We start from the raw sequence: 27,899 nt of genomic DNA, 5'->3' as shown, positions 1-27,899 counted from the left end.
ATGCAATAATAGATGGAACTTTGGACTATAAAAGGACTAAACAAGGGAAGAAAGGAAGAAATGTATTACCTAAAGCAGTCTTTAAAATGGCAGAAGAACTCTGTATTCAAGACATATGGAGAGGGGGAAAAATCCAAAAAACCTGCAATATACGTTTTATTCAAATAGACCTAAATTCTGGTCTAGAATTGATATGATATGGACATCCTTGGAACTTAGCGTGTTGATACAAGAAATAGAGATAGAAACTAATATCTGGGCAGATCACTTCCAGAAGTGGTGTCCACACAGAGAACCGGCTGTTCAGGTATTTGAATCCCACCACTGATGCTATCTGTATTACCCTGCTCACATACTGTATTAGGGTTGGGGTTAGATGTAGTCACTGATCTCCAAAACATAAATACATAAATATTAAAGGCTGAAATCTCACAAGACAGCCAAATATTGCAAAATCTCAGTGTTCTCACAAGAATCCTCATGATATTTGGAACATTTTTAATCAGGAAGAGAAACAAAAAAAAAGGTTCCCCTCACATATTTATGCTTTTGGCATCTACAATATCTTGCAAAATCATGGCTCCCATTGCTTGAAAATATTGCTGATCCCTTGCTTAGGAAATTACATATTATTATTATTCATTACATAGCATACAAAGAACTTCCACCATACAAAATTAATGAAGTAAGTTAGGCCAAGAGGAATTGTCTGGCCCTAAGTAGTCCAACATCTCAGAATATTATGTACTGAGCTCTTTCAACACAAGCTCAGCCCTCTTTCTATCTGTGTAGTATTGAGCTGTCAAGAATCCCCAATGTTTGGACCTGCACCAAGGAAAGGTGTGTTGGTTATACAGGATAATGGAATACAACCAACAGAATAGGAAAGAGCTATTTAAGCTACCAGGCTTCTGTGGGGCCATCACAGGAACAAGAAGAAATAATTATAAACCAGCCAGAAACCTTCAACTGACATTCACAGCAATACAGAACACAGAAATAATAAGTAAATATACACTCCATAAAGAAACAAACAAAAATTTGGTCGAGATAAAAGAAATTGCAGAGTAAGCTGAATGGGACAGAAGACTGGTTATGAAAATTGCCCACTTAATCTTGTAAGAATATATGATAGAAGATTGTGCTGAGTGTCTTGAACATCCTGAACTGACAGGTAGAGCCAGCTTGTCATCAGGTGAAGCATTTGCACATTTGGATAAATTAATCCTAAACTTGGAACATAAATATTTGTGAAGAGGAAAGTGAGGCTACAATTCCAGTGTTCTTTATTTTCCCTCCACCACTAAGAAATGTGATTAAGAAGAGAAGGAAGAATAAGATAAAGCATAGAATGTATATAACAGCTCCCCTACTGATGGAAGGTCCCTTTCTTCTGTGATGCTGAAAATTTGCTACTTGAATTTCGGTGCACACCTCAGAGTAACCCCTGTTGTTTGCTGAATTGTTCTAGGAAATGGAGCAATTTCCCTTTATGGTGATCTCAAATATTAATTAAAAATCAATAGGAAATTTTTATCAGTATCAAATTGACTTAAATATTTCTCCTGGATTGTATAGAAGTCAAGATAAAAAAACACTTTAAAATACCTGGCCATCGCGCAGGAGGTCTTCGCTACTCTGATTTTTCCTTAGTGTAGTTGTTGTAGGCACAGACGTACTTCCGTTTGATTCAACAGAATCAAACATGGAAAGGGGACGCACTTTCTTTTCTTTTTCTCTAAAAGGAACATCTCCTTCACCAACTATAAAAAAACAGACTTGGAGTTAAATTAAATAGGTATTTGATATCTCTATCACAAACACAAACTAAGAAATTATCAGGATTCTTTAGAGCTTTTAAGTTAGATATAAAGTTGATTTCAGCTAAATAAACACAATTTAATTTAAATAAGAAAATCTGTATTAAGCCTGTATTTCAAGAACAAGACACAATGAAGTCATTCTTCATTATTATCTATCATATTTTCAGAAAACTCTTGCAAATATGAAATATAGAACATACTTGTATTACAACATAGCCATAAGATCCTTTATGAAGAAGCAAGCATTGGATATGAAAGAACGTGAAGGCTTCTTGCTGAAGAGATCTGACAAATGTCAGCAGGACCATGAAACTAAGCAGATATAAACAAAGCAGGCATTGCTAACCAAGTTGAGAAATTCTACTAGCCAAAAAAGGAAAATATTTGTAGCTCAGGGATGAAATGTGGGGTCCTTGGTGCTTTCTGAATTTGATTGTTTTCTTGCAGATGTTTCATTACCCAAACTAGGTAACATCATCAGTGCTAGTGGAAGTGTGCCTACAGGCATGTTTTTCCAATTTGCATGCTTTCTGAAGCATTTAACATTCATATGTGGTACCAATAAAGGAGAATATTTGTAGCTCAGGGTTGAAATTCACTGATGATGTTACCTAATTTGGGTAATGAAATGTCTGCAAGAAAACAACCAAGCTCAGAGAGCATTAAGGATCTCTCTTATATTGGCCATTCCAGTATCTAAAGGAAGCACCAGACCTCACTGACAACAGAAATGAGGCCTACCCGGTACTTTAGGTCTTTCTACGTATATTAGTCTGTAAAAAAAAAAAATCACATATGCCTCATGACACTTGCTACACTTTTTAAAATCACAGTCTGGCACATGTCTAAATGTGTGTCTTTCATCCTTATTCTGGAAAGATTTTGTAATACTAACTAAAAACGCTTAGCTTAACAAACCGTCAATGAAATAATTTACTGAAATCCCCACAGGAGGGAGTTTACCTTTCCCTTCAACGTTGCTACTGACATTTATCACTGAGGAAGTTGAGCCTTGATTGATAAAGTTATCAGCACTTAAGTTATTCCAATCACTGATAGCAAGTGGGGGTTTTGAAGCAGCAGTTGTAGTTCCTGTAGAGGAGTGAAGAACAGAGAAATTAATTTTAAACTTACAAAACTTTATTTTGATAGATGCATACATAAAAGGCATATTAATTTTCACATACTACTTTTAACCAATTTGTTAATTTTGGTCAAAGCAGGCAAATATAAATATTACATCATTTTGTCTTTTTATAATCAATATTAGTAGCTAATAAAAGAATAGATAGATAGATAGATAGATAGATAGATAGATAGATAGATAGATAGATAGATAGATAGATAGATAGATATAAAATGGGGGTAATGCTAGCCCCAAACAGAAGACGCCTACTTATGGTCAACTCATAACTAAAAGTTAAGTCTGGATGTTATAAATCATGAAAATAAATTAGGCATGTTCTTGTGTTTATCAAATAGCTGAGTATTTCCAATTTTCACACTAGAAAAATACAGAACACAAATTTCCTAACTATACTCCTGATTATGGGGTTCATTTAGTATAGTACATGAATGTTATCCACAAATATACCAGTAGAAATATTCAGACACCGCAAATTAAACACTGCTACTTGCTTTACATATTGATAATGGCAACAGACAGCTTTTTAAAAAAATCTGTACAAATTAATAAAGATCGTGAATGAATGATGTACAAACCCCATAACAAATCTCTGTTCAATCTTTGTTTCTGAAGCAAAGATATAACTTTGTAATAAAATATTTTACATTCTTATGAAAATATCTTCTTTGTAGCAGCTGCAAGAAATGTCAATTTGGAGATAAATTCACTCATTCAGAGCTATTAGCATTAGTGCACATATAAACAGGGAGATGAATTATTTTTTCTAACATTCATCCAGTTCCTTAAAGAAGCCTTTACTTAATGTTTTTTTTTGACAATGAAATTTCCCAGGCAGAGCAAATATTAAATAAATTCACAAAACTATCAACAAAAATAAAGTATGAGCATTTTAAACAATGTTATAAACCCTTCTAAAAATATAGTGAAATAGTATGAATCCTATACTACATCTTTCTTTCATCCAAAATGTTTATGTTAATCAGTATCAAAAGCTGAAGTCCATAAATATTTTTGTTCACTGAAAGCACAATTAGTGTTGCAATTATTAGGATCTTTTATGTTTCCAAATAAAACTATAATTGTAATACTTTTACTTCCAAGATTTTATGTCCACAATAATGTCAACATAACATAGAATATTTCCTAATACTATTAATGGTATATAATATAAGCAAAAACAAAAATTAGATCATCAGTTTTTACACAATGAGAATTCTAAATAATTACCTAGAAACAAATATCAATGTTTTGCATTTATATTATATATTTAGCTTTTGATATAGATCCAATATATAACCAGTATATCCTACTGTATGGTCTGAAAGAATTCTGCATTTAGAAGCAGAATTTCAAGTAATTCAACTAATTGAAGAAAGCATATACATACATAATTTTTAGACATCCTGTGGAATTAATTAGGCTAATTGCCCTACTTAGCAATCTGCATGACAAACTGATAGAACATAAGCTGACAGGGAGGAAATGTCAAAACACTTCATACAAGTAGAAAGCAAAAAGGGGAAAATAGCATTTACCACTAGGAGCTTTTGTCTGTGAAAGAACACCAGATCTCATGTTTGGCAATGTCTGAGTTTTTAATGGACCATCAGCAACTTGCAAGTTTGGAGTCCCATCTGGAAAGGCTGGTTTGACTAATAGTTCGTTTCTTGAGGCAATACGTGGCATGGTGGAAGACTGGATATAAGGACCAACAGCTGCCACTCGGCTTGGGGCAGATACAACTGGTTGTGGCTGGTTCCCATCTGAAGACACCTAGGCAAGATTAAAATTGCAGATTAAAAAAGAAATTAAATAGTGTTGACTCAAAACTAGTCCAGGACAAACTCAGTATAAAAAAAATCAAGCATTCATTCTACAGAGAGCATGAAGGGGCAAAAGCATTTCTCCTTATTTAAAAACTAGGTAGATTAATGCTGATGTATTATTTCAGATATAAGAAAAACTCAAGGAATACAGCATAGAGACCCTCAGCAAATATCACATGTCCACTCATCCAGCTAAATAAGCTTCCATAGCAGAATGGGATTTTTGTTTTATTTTCTGGCACTCACTGGTACATTCTCTTTCTGCTGCAGCGCAGCTTTCTTTTTCCACAGCCGTTCCCTCAGCTCATTAACACGCTTATCCATAAGTGCCACCTCCGAGTTGCGCTTGTTTAAAGAGTCCCTCTGTAGTTGCAGCTTGGCATTCTGCTCCTGGTTCAGTTTGTTCCTCAGCTGAATGCAAAAGAAGCAACTTTTCAGGATGATGCTGGAATGCATCTGACAATTAATAGAATATGATGCAAAAGTTTGGGAGAAAGAAGTCTGGAAAAGTAGCTCTGACTAGATTTTATTTCTTTCCACAAAATGGCCGGTAATTATAATTGTATGCACAAAATAACCTAGAAGATAGCATAACCTCTGTACATTGTTGGGGATTATATAATTCTGGTTTACTAAGGGTTTCCCCCCCCAAGACAGATGGCGATAAAACACATTTAGCCCTTCTTGTTGTCTGCAGGGTAGAATTCCAGTTACCTGAAGCTCTTTATACAGGCGGTCAAGCTCAGCTACAGAAGACTGGTTGTCATGGTAACCGTCAACCCGGCCATTCTTCAGCATCTCCAATTGCCTAGTAAGTTCTTCTACCTTTGACACAGCCAGTACCAGTTCTCGTTGTTTTTGCTGAAACAAACTGTTCATCTGCTCAATCTCCTCCACTAAAGAGGAAGACAGAATACAATAGCAGTAGTGGAGAAATGACCAAATGTTGGCTGCTCCCAAGTTGGCTCTTAAAGGGACAAAAACCCCATATTGCTCTCCAGCACAGAGCCGGAAAAAAGCTAAGCATAAAGTTTTAAAGGAAAAAAGACATTTTATCAATCCTAAGCAAAACTGAAGCTGGGGAGTTATAATTTCAAAATGCCCCACCTGATGAGAAATATTACTTGAAAACAATTACAGTCAGAATGTGGAACATTTTAGCCACAAAGCCATTATTTCATCATGGGAAACTTTCTTGAGTTTATGTGCAGGGGTAAGCAAGATAAATGGCCAAGCCCTACCCGAACAGTCACATATTTGCACTCTGTATGATATTTTGCTTTCAACATGAATGTATAATGAAACAAAAATGCAACAATTTCAAAATATAGCAATTTTAAAAACTTTGCCTATCTAAAGAAATTGGAAACTTTTTATCTCCTATTTGCAAAACCAGCATGGATAATCATCAACCACTAGCCTTCAGAATAGTGTCTGTATTGGTCTGCTTATGTTGGTCTGCTTGATTAGTAAACCAAGTCTCATAAAATAAAGAGATTAAAAAAAACTTGAAGGAATGTGTTTGTGAGAAATTTTATAGTCTGCATGTCAACTATGAAATAAATACACCATTGTCTCCACATTCAGATCATTTCATAAATGAAAGGAGACCAACTTAGTATCCCTCGATTAACTGCTCTTATTCTGTAATATTCAAAGGTATCGTCTTCTACCTTCCTAATAGTTAAAATGCTATTCAAATATTGCTTTACAGAAGTAAAGCAAATCAGGAGGGATTTGAAATTAGAATACTACTACTAACACTTAATTTTATTTACTTCCAAAGCTAATATATATTTCTTTATTCAAATATAATAATGCACACAATGCCAATTACACACTTCCCATGGTTTTAGTTCTATTTTCTATACAATTCTATTCTATTTTCTATAATAATTCTGCTCAGTTATGATGCATATGGCCATTCTTATGTGAAGATGTTAAATTCTATGCATTTTATCCTACTTGGTAGATAATAAATGTAAAAATACAATCACAGGGAAGCAAAATGCAGATGGGACAGGAAAAAGTACTACATACAAATACGTAAAATTACTTCCAAATTGCCTTTTCATCAAGAGAGCTTTATCCACAAATAGTTCACAATCTGAAAAAAGGGTTTAATCCTAATATAACGCTACTAAACTTTTAAAACTAAATCTGTAAGCAAAGTGTCCATATCAATCATTTTCTCTAATCAGACTCCAAACTTTCTGTATTAAAGTGGTCTACAATATAATAAGTAAAAAGATGGTTTTAGAGCATATTTTTCTCGAAGGAGCAGAAAACGTTTATGAAATGGAACCCTGAAAAATATTCCAGCACATCGCTAATTATAAATATCTAAATATTAACTTTAGAATCAGAATTTCAAAACTGAATTATAGCTCACCTAATTTCCCATTACTGAGCCGTTTCTGCTCTACATGGCCTTTAAGCGCTCTCACTTTTTTCAGCTTGGCTTCCTGATTCTCAGCAATTTCTTTTAATCTTTTCAGCTTCTCCTGCTCTGCAGCTTGTTGCTGCTGCCGCTGATCCTGCTGTTTCAGAAATTTTAAACGCTGCTCCTACAGGTATACAATGTAAGCATTAAGCCAACTTTAAATACGTTAAAGATAATCCTCCACTTACAAACATTTGTTTAGTAACCATTAAAAGTTACAGTAGCCCTGAAAAAAGTAACCTATGACTGGTCCTTGCACTTACAATGTCGCAGCATCCCAGGGTCACATGATCGCTATTTGTGACCTCTCAGCTGGCTTTTGACAAGCAAAGTCGATGTGGGAAAGCAGATTTGCTTAATGACCACATGCTTCACTTAAAAACCGCAATGATTTGCTTAACCATGACAAGAAAGGTCATAAAATTGGGCATGGCTCACTTAACAACTGCCTTGCTTAGCAATGGAAATTCTAGTCCCAATTATTCCTAAAATAAACTCTCTGCAATACATCCAGTGAGCACAATTCATTTGATTACTTTGGTTACTAAACACAAGCCAGCAGCAGCACGTGACTCACCAAAGAAAGACAATCCTATTAAATTAAACCTATGGTTTAAGTTACCCAAATCTCCCAATTGTCAACACACCTGGAGAAGGGGTTTGTCAATTTTAATAATCAAAATTACCTTCAAGGAAAGGATTCAAGTATGCACAGACACACTTTTGTAACTCTTACACATGTGCGGGAAGATTTCACTCTCTTATTAATCTTCCCAACTGAAGAATCCTAGAGTATTCCAACAGGACAAGACTGATCCTTGGATAATAAGCAAGGGAAACATACTCTATCCACTGATATTCAATACATTATATACTGTATGTTCAATTAATTTAAATGGATAACATATTTGACATTGATGGTGCCTGATTTCATATCTCAGCTTTGCCATCAATTTAATGGGTGTCCTTGGAGGAGTCTCAATTTTCCCGTAGGACTCAGGGCGGTTTACAAAGTATTTAAAAACATCAATACAATACAAGAGTTAAAAACAGTTAAAATAATTAAATTTGATCCCTGAGGGGGAAAAAAAACTCTCAGCCTGGGCCGGAAAGCTCAAAGAGCCAGGTCTTCAGGTCCCGGCAGAATGACCAAAGGTCGGGGGCAGTCCTAAGCTCCACGTATCTAAAGAATTCCAACCCACTTTTGATGAAGAAATACATACTTCATAAAACTCATCTTTAAGAAAGTTACTTTGTCATTCTTTTCTGAACAAAATTCATAAATTATACACATACACATAAAACACACACACACACACACACTACAGACACAAAACATATTTCAACAAACCTTGTTAGCCAGCAGTTGCTGCTGTGCTTCTATTTGCTGCTGTTGTCGTGCTGCCATTTCCTGCAGCTCTGCCAGGGTCATGTCCATCCGAGGAACAATGACCTTCATTTTTAAAAAAAAATGATACGTAAATGATACTTTGTTGAAGCTCACACAATAAATTTGCCACTCGGTTTCAAATATAAAAGGCTGCCTTAGTATTTGGGGGTTGTTTTAAAGAAGGAATTGAATGTGGAATGATAGTTTCCTGATTAAAAAGACCATTAAGTTACTGGTAGATCTTTTATCGAATGGACACAAAATAAAATAATGAAAGAGAAACTCTCCAGAAATGGCCATGTCTACTAGCATCCAGCTATCAACTTTCTTGAGTGACTAAATACCAGAAGCCAAATGAACCACCCAACATGCAAATTATGGGAGAATTCAAGTGCACGATGCAAATGCAGGCTGCTTGCCAATTTGACTAGAGGCTAAAAAATAATTATTCTCTCATCCCAAATATAGCAAGTACAGTAGAAAACAAAATCAGGAAGTTTCCATGAAGAACATTTCACACAGAGATTTTATCTTCATCCCCAAAGTTTAAGGAAGCCAGATTTTTTTAAACTTTTCTTAAAATTATTTTCCTCAACTCTCCAAATTAGAGAAAAATAATACCTCATACTGTACTTCATCTTACTATACTAGTACTTGTTTATCTAGATCAAGTATGAAGATGCTTATAACAACTGCCAGTCTTTACAAAGATACTGAAGACCTGTTTTTTCTTACAGACCCTGAATCTTGCCTCTGGCATAGTATTTTTATTTTATTATGCTTAATTATCATTTTTCTTTATATTTGTAACCTTCACTTTATTTATAAAAATTTAAAGGTTGCCTGACTCTGGATGGCTTATAATTAAAAAGAGAAATATTAAAACAAAAAATCCAAAAAAAAAAATCCAAAGAACGAAAAATTATGGGTGGCCTAAAACATAAAAACAAAGTTTCAAAATATTTTTTGTCCTTGAATCTCCCAAACGCTGCACAGCACAATTTCCTAATTCCTAAAGGTTACGGCCCACTTGTCTGTAGAAGGAACTGATTACATAGTTCTAACTGAAAGATACGGTAAGTCTCTTTGTTGTAAGCAATTTGCCATTGCTTAGTCTGAGCAAAACTCCCTTTACAACAAAACTCCAGGGTGACAACATAGATATTGCCATGAATTTTTTGGGGGTAATAATATGGGTATTATTTGCCATTTTCTTTTCTTTCATTTTCAAAATGTCAATCTAGATTACGGTCCTAGATTGACAAGGTTGGCCAGATGTTACCACCTGTTTGATTGCCTTAAAACACTGTGAAATGTTCTGAAAATAAGACCTCTGTAAACTTACTAGAATAAATTATGTGCTTAGATTTATTTGAGAGTGCTAACTGAAAATACTTACTCCATTCTCCATTCTCCTTTCACCTGGCATTTTAATGCCATTTCTCTTTAAACTTGGATCTTGCATCCGTGGCCCACTCCCTTTATTAAGTAAAACACAGAAAACACCACTTTTAAAGAACAGAATTTGCTTAAGTATAGCTTTCCTTTTATACAACTGGAAAATTGAAGTGGTAAAAGAATCGAATTGTTTTACAATTTTAAATCAATGCTTAAATAGTAAATAAATACAAAAATAAATTCAAAATTCACATCTCTAAATCAGTGAAGAATGCCTTGTCAAGTTTGTTGAATGGCTGATTATGCAATAAATTCATTAGATTTCTCTGATACACTATATAGAGATAAATAAGAAAAGTTTTTTTCATGAAAATTAAAGTACACAAACCACAGAACAAACAACCCAGCAATTATGTAAAATAAAAACAAAAGGACTGGCTTATTAAAAAATAGTGACACTTATGCCATTATAACATAACTACTTTGGGGTTGTGACAAGAATTCAAAACCAAATTCCAGAAAAAAAACATCTCTCACTGATTCATTCATTTATTCAGTCAGTCAATTTAGAGGCCATTCAACTCAACAAGACTCTGTACAGCTTATAACATTAAAACCAAGAAAACAATAAAGCAGTGAGAATGAAGGTTATATACATCCAGAAGAAAAAACACTTAACTGAGTCACATTCTACAAGGGCTGAACACCATTCTGGTTACTTGAGAAATAAAAGAATGAACAACGAATTTAAAATGTTGACAACTATACATTTTGTTCATTTACTAATATGTTACTTCCCATCCATTATATCTTTTCTCATTTACTTTTCTCTTTTGTGTAATCATTAATTTTACTCTTTGTTTTAAAATAAATTTATTTAAAAATAAATCACTTTATCCAAGGCCTATGAGTATAGCCAATGCATTTTTTGAAGATCATCAGGGTGGGAGTGCATGGTTCTCTGGGGCAATACTGCTCCAAAGGGCAGGGACTGCAACAGAGAAGTTACGCTTCCTAGCTCCAGATAGAAGGTACTTTTTGGTCAAAAATACTTGGAGTGTACTCATTCCGCTCAACCTTTCAGGATAGGATAGTCTCCATCATTTTAGCTCTTACCAGTTTCTCGAGTAGGAGGTCGTTCATGGCGAAGAAAAAAACGAACCTCATTTCTTTGGACTCCATAGCGCTGCAGAAGATCCAACATACGCTCATTATTAGCTACAGGGCGTTCTGAAAAATAGAAAGCAATTTTGACATATTTTCCCAATTGTGCTTTCCATGCTAAGCATGTGTTTCCTGTTTCATCAACACGTGTTCAGTCACCATGAATTATTTATCTGATTTATCAAAATGCATTTTGACAAATAATCAGTGGTGGGATTCAAATATGTGAACAACTGGTTCTCTGTGTGGATACCGTTTCTGGAAGTAACAAAAAATTAGCTACCGGTTCTGCCGAAGTGGTGTGAACTGGCTGAATCCCACCATTGCAAATAATATTTTTATGTTTAAATGTTGTAGCTTCATCCTGCAAATACAGATACCAGAAGGATGTCCCTCAAAAAACAGTAAAAAAAATATGGGGAACAAACCTGGGCCATACACAAATTGAGTTCTACAGAAAGTTCTATAAAACCAAATTGTTTTTCCAAAGCCAAAGAAATAGGAAACATGGAGACATCTAACAGTTATGACATATTTCTCTAATACAAACATTAACAGCATTATTAGGAAAATCCAACATTTTATGAGTAATCTGCAAATGAAAAGAGACACTCTATTTCAGCCTCTCAAAGGCACAACAGAAGTCTTTCTATTACTGAAACCAAAGCAAGATATATCCCAATTGGAAAGACTAATGTAACTTTATAAACACATCTATGGGGATCTACTGTCTTCTTTTAATACTTTCATCATCTTTCAACTTTTGTAAAATTCCAAAAAATGTCCCAAAAGCTATAGTACTGCCTCATCAAATAATATTTTCTGAATTTATTTATTTAGCATAGGGCATCTACAGAGGTCATGCAATCACTGATGTGTGTGTGTGTGTGTGTGTGTGTGTATACACAATATAAGAAATAAAATATTAAATTAAGATAAAACCATAATAAAATCACCATAATATAGAGCCACAGAATTGAAATGTAATACTGTAGAGATGTTATAATTCAATATCTGAGGAAGTTAACCATCTAAGTCAGGGGTGTCAAACTGCCAGCCCACAGACCAGATGCGTCATCTAGAAGCCACATCCACCCCATTAACGGCAATGGCAAAACAGTCCTATATGTCTCGTGACGTAACGTGACATCACGAATTTGACATGTCTGATTTAAGTGCTCCTAGTAGTGTGGGTGTGACAAGATCATCCCAGCTGCCTTGAAAATTTCCTGAGGAGACATTCTTGAACTATGTGTGTTATAGTTTGTTCCAGAGCGCCACAGTCACATTGTGGGCTCTCGACCATTCCACACTTAAAGAGCTTTGCCTTTCTGACATGGCGTGTTCTGATTCTATTCAGGTGTTCCCATATTTGTCAAGGCAACTGCATTCCTGGAATGTTAATTTTACTAGATATTTATTTAGACATTGTAACTGGAAAGAAAAATGGCTACTGTAAATCTTGAGACATAGTGTTATGTCTATAGCTCAAACAGGAATATATATTTTCAATTGGGAGTTATAGTTCTTTGGTAAAGTGAGGGTTTAGCTTATCAGACATTACATTTTAATATACTGCAGTAAAATTAACTGAAGTTAAAGAATGCCTATATTCTAAGATTCATTCTGCTTAACAGTCTTGGTCACAATCATAGCCTTCTACTATCAAGAACTACTGGCTTAACATGACTACAAATGACAATCAAGATACAACATAGTTATTAAGCCAGATATTTTACTTATGAGTTATTTTTAAAGATTTGCAACAGATACAAACAATACGAAGTGATGTTTTCTCTACTTACTTCATATAAGAAGATACATAGGTAGTCCTCGAACTATAACAATTGAGCCCAGAACTGTTATTGTAAATTGTTGCGGTCATTAAGTGAGGTGCCCCTGTGATCACCTCGCTTAACAACCACAATCCCAGCTCCTCTGTTAAGGTTGTTAAGCAAAGCACAGGGTGCCTTAAAGGGCGGGCTCAGGCCCATGCCTGCAATGCAGCACATCCCCAGCTCACCTGTGGCCTGCTCTGCCCCACTCCCTGAGGCATCCCTTGCACAGCTTCCCACCCCACTGGGTCTTGGGTCTCGTCCCCACCATGTCATGCCTTGCTCTGCTTACCTCTTTCAAAGATTACTTTCCAAAAGAGCACCCAGCCAATGCAACATGTGATCTTCCACAGAGGCCACATCATGCCATTCTGGAGGTGGGTGCCTTTCATGTGATCTCGCAGAAGGGCACCCTTTTCCAAATCGCATGTTTCTGGGGTGTCACTGAGTTTTTAATAGTCCTTGAAATATTTGTTCTCCATGAATTTGTCCAATCAATTTTTAAAGCTACCCAAATTAGTGGCCATCATTACATTTTACAGTTATTTCTGATCCCTAGTCCCAGCATTTTGAAAGGTGGTGGTGGTGGAGGGAAATATCCCTGTCCACTTTTTCCATGTCACAGATGGTTGAAACCTACCTTCCACCAGCTGGCTCTCTTTTTAAACTAGAAACTCCCAAATAATCTAATCTTTTCTCATCAAATACATGCTAAAGATCATTCTGGTTGTTCTCTTGTGCAACTTTTCCAGATCTGTTATAGCTTTTTCAAATCTGTGACCAAAACTGTACTTAGTATTCTAGATGTGGAATTACAGATTTGCATAAAGTACAAATGTTTACAATGTTCAGATTTACTTTGAATCTTTTCCCCTCCTATATAAACCTATCCACTGAGTACAGAAAACCTAAGCCCATCGGTGCGTACAGTATATGAAGTTAGAGGAGTGGGCTTTTTTTTTGTCCAAATAGGTATTACTCTGCATATATAAATTGAATTTTATTTTTAATTTGGATTAGCATTCATCTGGATTAAAGGTGAGCTTTTAATGCTCGCATTTGCATCGCAGCACCCTAATAACCTTTATTGGACATGAGCTTTATGGGTAGAGAAGGAAGCTTGTATCATAGTTATGGAATGCTCTTCTTAGGAAGGTTGATGCATTTTACATCCGTTTTACTATCTTAGAGTTATTAGGCAAAAAAACCTACCTATTCTGGTATTTTAAGACATGTAGCATTTATTTATTTCTAGAAAAGTTCCCCGATATTATAGAACTTGAGGGTGATGTGCTATGTGTACAGTAGTTTCTCTAGCTCTGTTTGTGAATAAGGATAAATGCTGCCAATGGGAAACAGAAAACAGTAGAGTGCTTAATATTTGTATTAAAGATGCATACAAAACCTTATCTGGAGAAGAATCTAGAACTGCCAGCTAAAATAGGATTTCGACTCAGATTGCTAATGGATCCAGACTCCCTTAATATCGAAACAGATTATTCACAACTTAGAAAGCACTTTTTCTAAAAGTGTCACAAATATTGAATAGTTTATGATCCTTTACATGATCCTGTAATTAACTATATTTAATTAAACTTGATTTCATAATACAGATAATTCTATACATGGCCATGCAAGTAAGTAAAAGGATCGTGATATACATACCTGACCCACACCATACTTCAGCCAGGTGACATTCAGTCTCACCAGGCTCTTTGCATAAATCTACTACATCTTTGCAAGTAGTTTCTGAAGTGACTGGTACTTCTGTGAAGTGTTGTTCATTGTTAGTGAGGTACACTGTAAGAAACATCTGGAAGAGAATAGTTGTGTTCTATCAGTAACATTCATGACCTAAATTACAGGTTCTAATGTTTTGCTCATATATAAAATATTTCCCATTAAATATATATCTTGCTGCACGTTGATGATGTTGGAAAAACCATCAGTCACCTCATTTTACTAAATATTAATTCCTCTACCAAAGGTCTAGGAAAAAAATACAAATGTTAGGTAAATGCAGCCACTTGATTTCACTCCTCTTACTGCATTTTCAAGTCAGAGTACAAAACACAAATTCTGCATAGTAGTTTAAATTTAAATACATGTTTTAGACTTTGAAATGTATATAAGGTATCCTTGTGGGATGCTGACCAGGAATTTCAGAAGTTCTGCAATATATAAGGAATATGGATACTGGTTCTAGCCTACAAAAATTCAGATGACCATTAGAACATCAGAAAAGTGTTTGTATGCAATATATGTCTCTTCTATCATCTTGTGTTCATTCAGTTTGATGTTGCCTATACCCAATAGCCCTGATCTACAGAGTACTTGGTTAGGGAAGACTACTCTAAGTAACAAATGCATTCACAGTTTATTCCATTAGAATTAATTAATTCAAAAAAGAGAGAGTTAAAATGTTTCTTTTTAAACAAGCTACTATATTCTTGGTACCTAGACCTAAGAGTCTTTTAAATAATTATGTTGAGTTCTTCTTCAGAGTAGCTTGTTAAACTATGGGGCACATTAAGTGAGTATCTATCCATCTTATAATCATCTTCCTATAAACCTATCAGCATATCATGGGTTAGCTATAGAATTATGGATTTTTACAGCTGCATCTCTATATATGGCAATAATAATCCAACTGTTTATTAACTTATGCCAAGTCTTATATCTTCTACTTTATTAGATTTGGAACTGATCAATAATATTTAGGGTCTAGATGAACAGTAAATTTTTATATTTGAAAACAGCTAATGAATAAAAACAGCTTATTTTGATATTTTAAAAAATTAAGACCAATTCTAGTCACAATGCTTAACTATTGACTTCAATATCAGAGGTAGCACACATCAGTTGTTGGGAACACAAGACAGATGCTGTATTCATGTTCTGCTTGTAAGGTTCTCTTAAGTATAAGCTTCAACATTATGAAACCACCATTTTATTAGGTTTGATCATATTTAGTTTGGCATTTATCTTCCTTACTTGAATCCACATTATTAAAAATCCACATTATTAAAAATGCTTGCCCTCACATTGCCTAAATAACTGCCTGTCCATGTGCTAATTACATCACTGCTGAATACAGACGTCAGTAAAGAGGAGCCTCTAGGACTGGATTAAAGAGTATAATAGGAAAAACAGGTGGCCATAAGAAAGTACAATTAAAATGGGAGACATCCACATTAAGGGTATGCATGTGAACTAAAAAGGTAACTTTTCTTTCAAATTGTGGTCAACTCTTGCTGACCTCACAGACATGCCCATGGGATTTTCCTGCCAGCAGTAAAATTAGTTTGCAAGCACTTTCTTCTGGGATTTTTTTTTTCAGTTTCGTGGTTTACATTACAACCTTGATATTTGTTGGAGGTCTCACTACTTCTATCTACTAACCAGGCCAACCCTGCTGAAGTTTCCAAATCAAGAAAAAAATCAGTCAAGTGTTAACATATGTTGAGACTAAATGTGCTATTCAATGCAAATATTGTATTGCCAGTTGTGTTGTTTTGGTAGATTACTGCATTGTCCTATAGAAATGAATGTCCTTCTAAATTCTTAAATTGAAACTCTTTAATTGCAAGTTCTTCAATTTTGTGTAATTTTTGTCTAAAACTTATTTAAAATATTTCCTAATCTCAGCACAACCATAACTTTTATCTAATGTCAAATAATTACAAAGTAAGTTCTTCCTGCTTAATAAAAGTCCTGAAGAAAGGTCTTTTTAAAACCTGAAAAGAATGGATTCTAATGTATTTCAAGAGGAAGTTGATTCTGAATATTAGGATCTAGATGGAAGAAAATTCTAAAATGTGAGTTGGTTCAGTACTTCAAGGACCACTGCCTGATGGGCCACTGGCATCAGAAAGTGAATCTATAGTCTGTGAGCAGTCTATTTCTAGGCACTGTTCCTGGTTAATGCCTTCATTTACTGAGACCCTCCAAGAAAAAAAATGCTAGAAATCATTCCTGAAGCACCAGCAGAGAAAGATGAAAGCAAATTCTACCAACATGTTTTGTGGCCTTGTTGGCACCTACACCATGACCATGAAGGAAGCTAAATGAAATTATTGATTTTCCCTCTTTATCTTGATGGACCAGGCATCCAGGGGTCCTCTTAATTTTCTTTTAGGGGGAAGCCATAAGAGTGATCTTCTGCACAGTTACATGAGCAATTTATATAGCACTTTGCCAACATCATTTGGATTTGCCACAGTTTTGACTCTGAATGAACATTCTGTAGTGATAACCAGAGGAATATCTTATCCTGTGATTTGGGATTTTTCTGGCCTACACACTCTGAGGAAGTGGACAGGCTGCTCTTTAGACCATCCTCTGTCGCATGTATGTTAAACCCCTGCCCATCCTGGTTGTTGTTGGAAATGGTGGTGTGACCATGTGGATCCATGTCAATATCTTATGTAAAGTACAGCTTCCTGCTGTCTTAAAGGATGCCACATGCATCCCTTGCTGAAGAGACCATCTCTTAGGCTTGTTGCCTTGGATAACTTTTGCCTGTTCTCCAACCTCTCATTTTTGGAAATGGAAAGCATGAGAAGGACAATCAAAATAGATCCACTTGACTCCTCTGTTCGGTATAAGATGGGGCAGAGACAAAATCTGTCAACTCTCAAGATTGTATTATTATACTCTAGATAAAGCACTATTCCAAGATCTTTGTATTGTGTTTCCTCACCAGGTTTCACCAGGTTATATTATTATAATAATTACAATTTCAATTACATATAATTATAATAATTTAAATAATTATCATTTCAACTCATATGCTGCCCGACTTGAAGGACTGACATAGTTATACTGTTCCTAATATGTGGAATAGATCATAGCACTGTGTGTCATCACAAATAGCATATATAGATAAGCCCCAGGCTGAATTATAAGAAATTATGCCACAAGAAGAATGGAAACTGCACCTGCCAATATCAAGATGTCTCTCCATATAGGCATGCCCAGCCCATAAGCTATGATGGCTTATGATTGCAATCATTACCCACACCAGGGAATATGTTATTTGGTGCTTCCCAACAAAATTTATGACAACTGTAATCCATAACCTATCAAATGAAAATAATGGTCACCCAGAGGGAAACCACCCACTATGCTCCTACTGTGGTCTCTATATTAATAACTGGTCATTTCTCTTCCTTTCAGCAGTGGATTTAATAGCTTGTGTATTGTTATAGCAAGATATGTAAAAACAGTAAATATTGCACAAAACAACTATATGTTCTACATTACCACCAACATTTTGTAGCTGTTCTTCTTTATAGGATAACTATCAAGTGAGAAGCTACAAAAAGTTTCATATTTTTTAACAAAAACAAAAAAATATTTTAAGTTAAATTGGGGAAAGCAATACAAGATCAATAAGTATGTTATTATACAGGATTATACAGTTATACATAAAACAGTCAAACTGTTCACAAAACAAGAAACCATTTAAATATTTCTCAATATTGTTCAACTTACCTGATCCTGGAAAATACAGATATAACATCTTACAGGAACCGCAAAGAACTTAATACTACAGATATTTTTGTCAGAAATATTTCTTTGTAAAATGTTTTTCTATATCTTTTAGTACTACTTGTTAAATTATTTTTGCAATGTTTGTAATTTGCTTAAAGATCAAATACTAAAACTAACCTACCAAAAAGAAAATGCATCTTCACATTCTGTAATGTTGCACAGCTCTTTATTTCCCTGCATTAAAGTAAACCTTAAGAGAAAGACAAACTTGGTATTCTGTCAACATCTGATGGTCAACATACATTTTTGTTTGCTCAGTTACTACAAACAGTTGATGTTGATTTGGCATTCAGCCACGATTGTAAGAAAGGAAACAGTGATGCAAATTAGGTGGAGCACCAGAGGAAATTCAGTATAATTGTTTAAATTATTCTGCTATTGAGTAAGATGAGGGATTTTTCCCCCTTTTATTCATTCCTTAAGTAAGCATAAAGCCCTTAACTCTTACCCTTTGCCATTCACAGTAATCTCCATGACCTACATAATTTACATACAAATTGTAATTAAAGTTTTCTGCTGTTCAAGAACAGAAGGAATATTTTTGATATTCCACAGACAATTAAGATTTATCAACATTCTGACTGTCGTTATTTTATAACATAATCCTGTCTATGTCATCTATAAAGACGTATTACTAAATCAATAGAGTTCATTTCACAGTACACATTTAGAATTGCACTTAAGATGCTCATGTTGAGCCTTGCTTCTAGAAAATAAAAAAGTGTTAATTTATCAAAGCACAAATTATATTTATATCATCTTCCAAGCAATCTCCATTCAAAGTGAGATGACAAAACATTAACATTTATCACACTTCACAATCACAGCTTTCAGGACAAAACAAAATTATCCTCAGATAACTTAAGGGATTGTTGTCAGATGTTAAAGCTTGTTTTTTAAAAAGGTTGAAGAACAAGGGTCTTTATATTCTAGATCAGAGGTCTCCAATCTTTCTGGGCTTGAGGACTGGAGGGAAGGAGAGCAGCTTCAAAATTGGTGTGCACGTGTGCTCGCGCATGGGGCCACGCACACTGGCTTGGCACTAGCAGCCCCATTTACGCATGCGGCAAGCGCTGGCGCTGTGTACATGCATGAATGGCCACGTACCTCCCACGGTAGCTAGTAGCCCATTCACACATGCGCAAACGGGCCGCACAAACTGCCCAGGCTAGCGGTGCATGCACAAACGGGCTGCAGACACCCGCCCGTTGCTAGCATTCCTGTTCGTGCCTGTGCGCATGTGCAAACAGGGCCACAGGCGCTAGTACGAGTGGGGGGAATGCACGCCCACCAGCCAGCCATTTCCGCAGCCCGCTGGCCAAGAGCCCATGGCCCAGTCCCAGACCATAGGTTGGGGACCCCTCTAGATAAATGAAAAAGCTGATGCCAAAAATAAGTCAATATGTACTTTACTGATTATAGAAAAATGTTCAATTGTGCCAATAATATAGGGCTATGTAATAACTTTAGTAAAATGAGAATGCCAGAATTTCACTGTCCTCATGCAAAATGTAGAGAGAAATCAGGAAGCCATGGCCCCACAGAATATGATAAAACAGGGAGGATCCGGGTCAGCAAAGTGAGGCAAGGCTATACCTTCTCATTTATTCAAAATATATGCAGAATATATATATTGAGGAAAGCTGGACTGGGAAAAGATGAGCATAGCTTTAAAACTAGAAGAAGAAACACAATAATCTGCATTGTTCTGGGAACACTACTCTGATTTAGCTGAAAATGAAAATGATTTTTAAGTATGAGTAATAAAAGTCAAGGAGCACAATGGGGGGGGAAGCACAAGACTACAATTTAATATAAAGAATGGCAACAGGTATAGTAACCAAGTCTAGAACTGACAATGAAAACACTGAAGTGGTAACTAATTTTTGCCTTTCAGGACAATCAACAATAAAGAAGTCAAGAAATACTCTACAGATCCACACTTGGTAGGGGAACAATGAAGTCCTGGACACATATTGAGATACATACAAAGGTCAGAATTGTGCAAGCAATGATTTTCACTGAGATAATCTATGGAACTGAAAGCTGGACTTTAAAGGACAGGAAGAATACTGGCACTTTTAAACTTTGCTGCCAGAGATGACTCTTGAGAATACCATGAAGAGACAAGAAAAAAAAATGAACACAGAACAAACTGATCCAGATTTCTCACTTGAGGCACAAATTCAAACTACCATATTTTATACACATTATGCAAAGAACCCAGCCCCTTGAGAAGTCCCTAACGGTGGAAAAGGTAGAAGAAAATAAAAGGGGACGCTTGGCAAGAAAGCAGATGAACTTAATTACAGCTGCAGTGACAGCACCCCTGGGAGACCTCAAGGGCCATAGTGGTAACTGAACAACTTGAAGAAAGTCTATCTATATAGTAACAGCAATAGCATTTAGAGTTACACACTGCCCCATAGTGCTTTACGGCAGGGGTCCCCAACCTTGGTCACTTTATGATTTGTGGACTTCAACTCCCAGAATTCCTCAGCCAGCACGGCTGGCTGAGGAATTCTGGGAGTTGAAGTCGACAAGTCATAAAGTGACCAGGGTTGAGGACCCCTGCTTTACGGCATTCCCTGGGTGGTTTTTTTAACCATTCTCAGAAGAATGGAAGGCTGAATCAACTTTGAGCTCTATCAGGATTGAACTCCAGGTTGGGGGCAAAGTTGGCCTGCAATACTGCACCTACCCATTGCGTCACAAGGGTTTTCTATATAGTCATTAAGGGTTAACACTAACTTGATGGCACATAATTAATCAGCCAAAGACTAAGACAAACGTGATTTTACAAAGTGAGCAACCTTTAGTATTAAGCAAGAGTACTGCTTTATATGAATAGGATTTGCTATTGCTACTCTCCTCCACCAACTATGCCTCAAATTCATCCAGTTGAGTGGGCTGGGAGGGGAAAAATAAATTCCACTGACAAGAAAAGCACTGAATAAAACTAAGAGTCACTGTGATCAAATGTGAAGGCGATTAATAATTATTATTAACAGTAAATTATTACTCTGCTCTTGATTAATTATAAATAGTTTATTAACGTGTCTCATGCTCCAGATCAAAGTTTGGAACAGCATTAATAGCACCTTTTCGAAGGTTCTTAAAATACATAATTTACAAGTACAGCCTTACACAACAATTACAGGTTTTTAAAACCGAAAAATTGTCATAGAGACGCCATGTCACATTTTCTGGTATAATCATATTGCCTTCTTCAGAAGTTCCATGTAAGGTAATTGAATTTCTTTTGCAGGAAATCTTAATGAGTGGCATGAAAATGGTGTAAGTTTACCATCCCCGGAAAGAGCAATTCTAAATCTCAACCCAAATGGCAATATAATTACATTACTGTCCTGCTCACTATAGCCACTGACCATAACCACAAATTTTAAACCACCTCTATATATTGTTTGCAGAAAATCATAAATCAACTTGGCCTTCATCTAGCCTAATATTGACTTAATGATCTATTTGAAACATCCAGAATTTCATCTTTCAATGAAAAAGGAGAAAGCAAATGTATGACATCTTAGAACAGATGTGCATATAACCTCCCTCAAAAGATTCAACAGTAGACCTCTAAATAGCATATGTTGAGCACATACACTGGAACTTGATTCTGCCACATAAATGCCATAGAGTGAAATACTCATCTTTAGATCTATTTTTGGGAGAGGGAAAAAAGTAAGTAAGGGCAAGGTCCTGGGAAGCAATCTAATGCCGGAGAGCTTCCAATCCAGTCTTTCATTTCAAGAGACATCCAATACTCCATCTTATAGAAGGGTCATATTTACCTTCTGAAAAATGCAATCTATACCTGTGAGTACTGAATAATACACAAGATTAAACAAGAACAATGTACTTTCAATAAAAACATGGATAATAAGATATTTTTGACTGGTAAATATATTGCAATTTAATTCTTTAAACAGTTGTCTGATTATTTAAATAATAAAACTATAGTTCAGATGACTAGCTTCATATCTGAAATGTGGTTAAAAACAGAGTCAGCATTTTTTTAAAAAATCAATACTGCTTTCAAACAGAATAAGGTCAAATAAGCAAAATTTTGCAATAAATATAAATTTCTGAAGAGTCATCAATATGGTGAAGGAGACAAAAGTCACTCTACAATACTGGGGGGGGGGATAATGCCCAAATGTTAAAAATGGTTTGTCAGTCAATCAAAATTATATTTTGATTACCAACAAGCTTTCTACTATAATTTCTACAGAGGTTCCACATTCCATTGCACTGCCCCTCTGAAAGCAGGACATGGTCGCTTTCGGGGCAAATCAGTGGCTTAAGTCCAGTAAAGCTATATTCATAGAGGGCCTAATGCATGCTATTAAGAGACGCTCAATTGTTTGATATACTATATTCAATCCTATTACAAGAAAAAACAGGGTTGGTTCAAATGTTATTATTCCAGCAGGTATTATAAAATCTCCCAAGTGGCGATTCTCGCTATAGAAACCGCTATTTGGTAATATCCTAAGTGAGTCGGTCAATGCTAGCACAGGTAATCCTTGCTTAATGACCGTTCATTCAGCGATTGTTCAAAGTTACGGTAACACTGAATAAATTTTAGTTATGCCTGGTCCTTAAAATTAAGGCTGTTGCAGCGCCTCCAGGGCCACATGATCAAAATGAGGGCACTTAGCAGCCCACTTGCACTTAGCATCACAGGGGTACTTCAACTCCCCACACTGCTTATCTCTCCCCCATCTATTGCCCTTTTAGCTGCCTTGCACTCCACTGTCCCTGCTGCCCTTCCAGACCCTCACAAGCAGGGCAAGCAGAGCCCATATTCTGCAGAGACAACAGAATGCAGAGCTGCCAAAAGAACAGTGATGGGAGGAGGTGTGGAGGAGCATAAGAGGAGGTAGTCCCTTACTTTCACTGGGGTTTGGATTTAGGAGACACCAAACCAGGAATAGCTTGGATCGGAACGGGTCCTCCCCATAACAACCAGTAGGATTCAGTTAATGACAGCAATAGGGAGTGTTGTTAAGCAAGGCAGTCACATGATGTCAGTTTTATTATCTTCAATTTATTAGTCAGACCACTGAAAGAAGGAGTACTACTTCACTTGGACATTATAGTACAAATTTATCCTTCTTTCCCAGTAAAGGAAAAAATGTTAGTTTTTAAAAAAACAACAATAAGACCAATACTATTTTATCTCTTTCATCCTGCAGTGTCAAAGCAAGGGAGAATGGAGTTAACTAAGGATAGGAAAGCACACGGAGTGTGTGTGTGTGTGTGTGTGTGTGACATGTGTAAGTATGTATGTATGCATGTATATATATACAGAGAGAGAGAGAGAAAGAGAGAGAAAAATATGAACTGTTTTTCTTACTATTTCAAGAAAAGAGAATTTCCACATCTCTTGATGCATCTAATGACGTGTTGCGACGTATCACAACTTTTTTGCCATTGCCGGCAATGAGGTTTTGCTCTGACGCATCCGGCCCACGGGCTGGCAGTTTGAAACCCCTGCCATAACTCATAATTTTTAAATAAGTTCTACAAGTTGGCTGGTGTCCATTTATTATGATTGATTAAAATTCTTTACAGGTTAGCATAAACCAGTTAAATTCTGAAGCTTTTGCAATGTATTTTTTAAGCAGTAGTAATAAATCTAATCATCATCTTGTTTTTACAAATTATGCTTAGAAAACTCAATTTATGAAAATTTCATGTCAGGGAAATGAGGTAAAATGATCATTAACATAATCTTTTAATACTGTTTTATTTATAGATCAGAACGAAAAGAATAGCATCTCCATTTAAAGATGGGGATACTATAGAACTGCGAAAACTGTAAAAGATTGCCAATTCTACAGGTTAAATGTCAAAAGATCAAAGATTTCTAAAATGAAAATTATGGCAAGGGAAGGTTGTAGAGTTATAAAATTATAACTTGTATATATAAAGTAGCAAATAGTAAGTACAATGTGTACTTCTTGCAATTAAATTCTGTAGATTATCGGCATATAGAAAATAGTGCATTAAGACTGGTGAATTTGCTCTTAAATTATGGCAGCTACAAGCAACTTAAATGGCTTCTGGAAATTAGATCACCAAAAAAAGATATACCTAACAATAATAGCTATAGGGAATGTTCATGTTCAAGATCAATGACTAAGTGCACAGACTGTAATAAGTTATTCTTGATAAAGTCAATAAGCATTAGCAAAGCATGCCTTAGTATAAATTATGAGCTTGATTTAAAACTTTTTTGTTGGAGTAATAGTGCTTTAGATATATAGCATTAGAAATGTGCTTTTCCATGTTCAAGGAGATATAATCTTGTGATTATACCTATCCTAGGATGCCCAGTACTGTACATTCAAGATTCCTGTTGGTTCAGGCCTAACTCAATTTAGTCCACCATCCTGCAAATCCATGGCAATCATTTTCCAATATTACTATTCTAAATATTTTCAGCTTTCTTACCCACCAAACAGGTTTTTCAAAACAGAAAGCCACAGCTTAAGATATACAGTTTTATTCATTTCTTAATATTAATGGGAGCATTCTTTTATGGGAAACGAAAAAAAACTAACCGCTCTCAATCCTGTTAAGTATAAATGCAGGAATAATTCTTACATTCAACACCTGTATTCAAAAAATTAAAAAACATGAAAACTCAAAATTTCAACCTGTTAAAGCTGTCTCAAAGTAACAATAAAAGTAACACTTAAGGTCTGCACCTATGCTGCAAAAAAGAACAGTGATCTAAATTTAGATGCTATTTACTTAGTTACCAGCCTTGCAAATTTAAAGCTGTTTAAGACAACACTGCAATATGCATCTACTTATACACTAAAGTATATTCAAGATATCACAATGATATGGAGTAGCTCCTAATTAACATTTATTTCTTTAAAGTTTTTTTCAGAATTGCTTTTCTGTTCACAGATGCTCGACAATAAATGGATAAAAAATAATGAAATAATTTCATAATAAAAATGCATTTAAGGCTGGGATCCTATATCTACTGAACCAGGCGGAATCATTACTCCAAAGTTCACTTCCCCTAAATCAACGTCAAATCATAGCACAAAATTACAGAAGACATATTATCAAATCCGATCTTTTCCACAGTACAAAAATTTAAAGCTAAAGCATTTTCCAAACACTGCTGCGCCTATTCTGTTGTGGCACCCTACCTTCGGAATATAATCTCAAACTGGTTAAACTGGCCCTAACCTACTGGCTTTTTGTAAACAAATGGCTTTGCCACTGAGCTTGGGGATCCAGGTGTACAGTACAACCTGTGCAGTGCCTTTGTGAAATGTTGATTGCTTTTATAGCTTGGCTGCCAATTGTATGATTTTTAATATTTTATATAATAATTTTATATTGTGCACTTTTGTGTTGAACCTAAGCTACCCAGAGCCATATATTTGAGATGGGTGGCTATATCAATTGAATAAATAAATAGCCATTATCAACATATCCTATTTCTACAGTTTAACTAATTTATGTCAATTGGTTTGATTACATGCCTTCAAATAGGTGTCAACTCTTAAGTGACTAGGATGATCTGTTCCTAATCTGCTCTATCAAGTCTCCCATGAGGGCTGCTACTGTTATTAACTCCATCCACCACGCTACTTATCATCCCAATCTTAATATTTTCTTCCCATCTTTTCCACTATTATGGTTTCTCTAGAGAACTGGGTCTTTGTATAACATATTCAAATGTGACAGTTTGAGCCTGGTCATTTGCGTCTCAAGTGATAACTCTGGATTTACTGTATATGTTCTATAATCTGTTTCTTTTCTTGCTTCATGATATTCTCAAGAGTCTTTTCCAACACTTAAGTTCAAAGTGTCATTAGTCTTTTTTTTTTAAAAATTCTGTTTCTTTATACTCCAACTTTCACTTTTATAGTGTTAAAAGAAAAAACACTGCCTGCCCAGCTGGAAATAAATTCTGCATTCTGCTTTTCACCATTGCTAGATGGAATACATATCTTCTTGGTTGGAGAAGAATAAAACCTGTAACACCTAAGTAATCCTATTTTCTCTTTATAACTGTTACTGTTTTGTTGCCTTCACTGAACACATAACCTATTGACTCTTCTCTTTTTGCTGTGAATGTTTCTAAATAAGTATGGATCTTAGCAGCATCTCTCAACAATAAACGCTCATTTTGAACTTTTGCTTTCCAGACGCTATCTCCAGAGTTCCAAACTAATTATGTTCTTATTTGTTGATTTAGCTTTCTTTCTGCTTTTACATATAATTTTTTATTTTTGGCATTTCAATGAGGATTTTTTTGTGCAACTACATAGGCTTCTATTGCTGCTTTATATTCCTTTTCCTTCTTGAAATTGTTAATAATTCCTTTTATGAAGAATTTCCACACATCCTGAAAGGTTCATCATTGCCTATTTTTAAAATCCAATTTTGTGAAGTCCAGATAAAAGCTTGACTATATCCAGTTCTCTAAAATACCAAATAAATACACTGATTTCATATAAAGTTGCAACAATCCATACCACCGTGATACATCCCCTATAATATAAACAACACCCTGTGTCAAGATCTGCTCTGATATCTTCCTTGTGGCCACAGCAAACAATACAACTTGTTTTGTTACATCATGTTCATTTATATCAGTCAGCAGGAAGTAAACTTTTTTCTTCTAAACTAGTTGGATTAACAAAGTAGATTGAAACCACAAAAAGTGTCCACCCAGAGCTGCATACTAGCTCCCTTGCTTTTCATTTTGATATAAACAGCATTGTAGTAGAGGTTAATAATCTTTCCCTTTATATTCTGTCAACCGGAAGTAGAAAGGTCCTCATATTACCATACAACTATACAACATAGTACTTATGTCTACATTATTTGGAATGACAATTCTGACAGTATTTGCCACTCATTCTAGAAATGAGTACTTACATGTAAAAAACAAGATGATAGTATTTGCTAAAAGATCTTAAAGACTAGATGGGCACTAGATGATGAGGTAGAACTAGCAAGTAGTTGGGTAAGCAATTTACTGAAACATTATCATGAAAAAAATATAGCATCAGCAAGAACAATGGCTATGAGATTAGTACAGCCTACACTCAAAATCTTCCAGGGCAAAACAATCTCACCATTAATATATAGAACCCCAATTTGAGTTATCAGTAAACTAGAAGAATTAGAAGAGGTTCAGAATAAATTCATGAGATCATTTTTAGCCTCTTCCTCATGTACACCAGCAGCAATATTGAGGTTAGTAATAGGCCTTCCACCAATTAATATAAGGCTAAAGAAAGCAACAATCTTACCTT

The 27,899-nt window shown here is 35.4% G+C and overlaps 1 protein-coding gene across 2 annotated transcripts in view; it reads right to left on the bottom strand.

Moving 5' to 3' along the window:
- TP53BP2 (tumor protein p53 binding protein 2) overlaps positions 1–27,899 on the bottom strand; it is a 47,963-nt gene that overhangs the window by 11,494 nt on the left and 8,570 nt on the right. Inside the window, exons 2-12 of one of the 2 annotated variants that reach the window (XM_083355932.1) lie at positions 18,704–18,772; positions 14,692–14,839; positions 11,144–11,257; positions 10,029–10,108; positions 8,591–8,692; positions 7,189–7,363; positions 5,511–5,692; positions 5,043–5,207; positions 4,506–4,743; positions 2,787–2,915; positions 1,609–1,763 (exon numbers count right to left, since the gene is read on the bottom strand). In XM_083355932.1, coding sequence (XP_083212058.1) covers positions 1,609–1,763; positions 2,787–2,915; positions 4,506–4,743; positions 5,043–5,207; positions 5,511–5,692; positions 7,189–7,363; positions 8,591–8,692; positions 10,029–10,108; positions 11,144–11,257; positions 14,692–14,839 — 1,488 coding nt within the window. In that variant the 5' untranslated portion in view covers positions 18,704–18,772. The remainder of the gene's footprint in view (positions 1–1,608; positions 1,764–2,786; positions 2,916–4,505; positions 4,744–5,042; positions 5,208–5,510; positions 5,693–7,188; positions 7,364–8,590; positions 8,693–10,028; positions 10,109–11,143; positions 11,258–14,691; positions 14,840–18,703; positions 18,773–27,899) is intronic. The other variant, XM_083355931.1, reaches the window with a different exon arrangement.

This window comes from Vipera ursinii (genome assembly GCF_947247035.1).
Source record: "Vipera ursinii genome assembly, chromosome: 1".
Classification (NCBI taxonomy): Eukaryota; Metazoa; Chordata; class Lepidosauria; order Squamata; family Viperidae; genus Vipera; species Vipera ursinii.
Note: the sequence above shows the minus strand (reverse complement) of the source record. Positions and strands in the feature narration are given on the sequence as shown.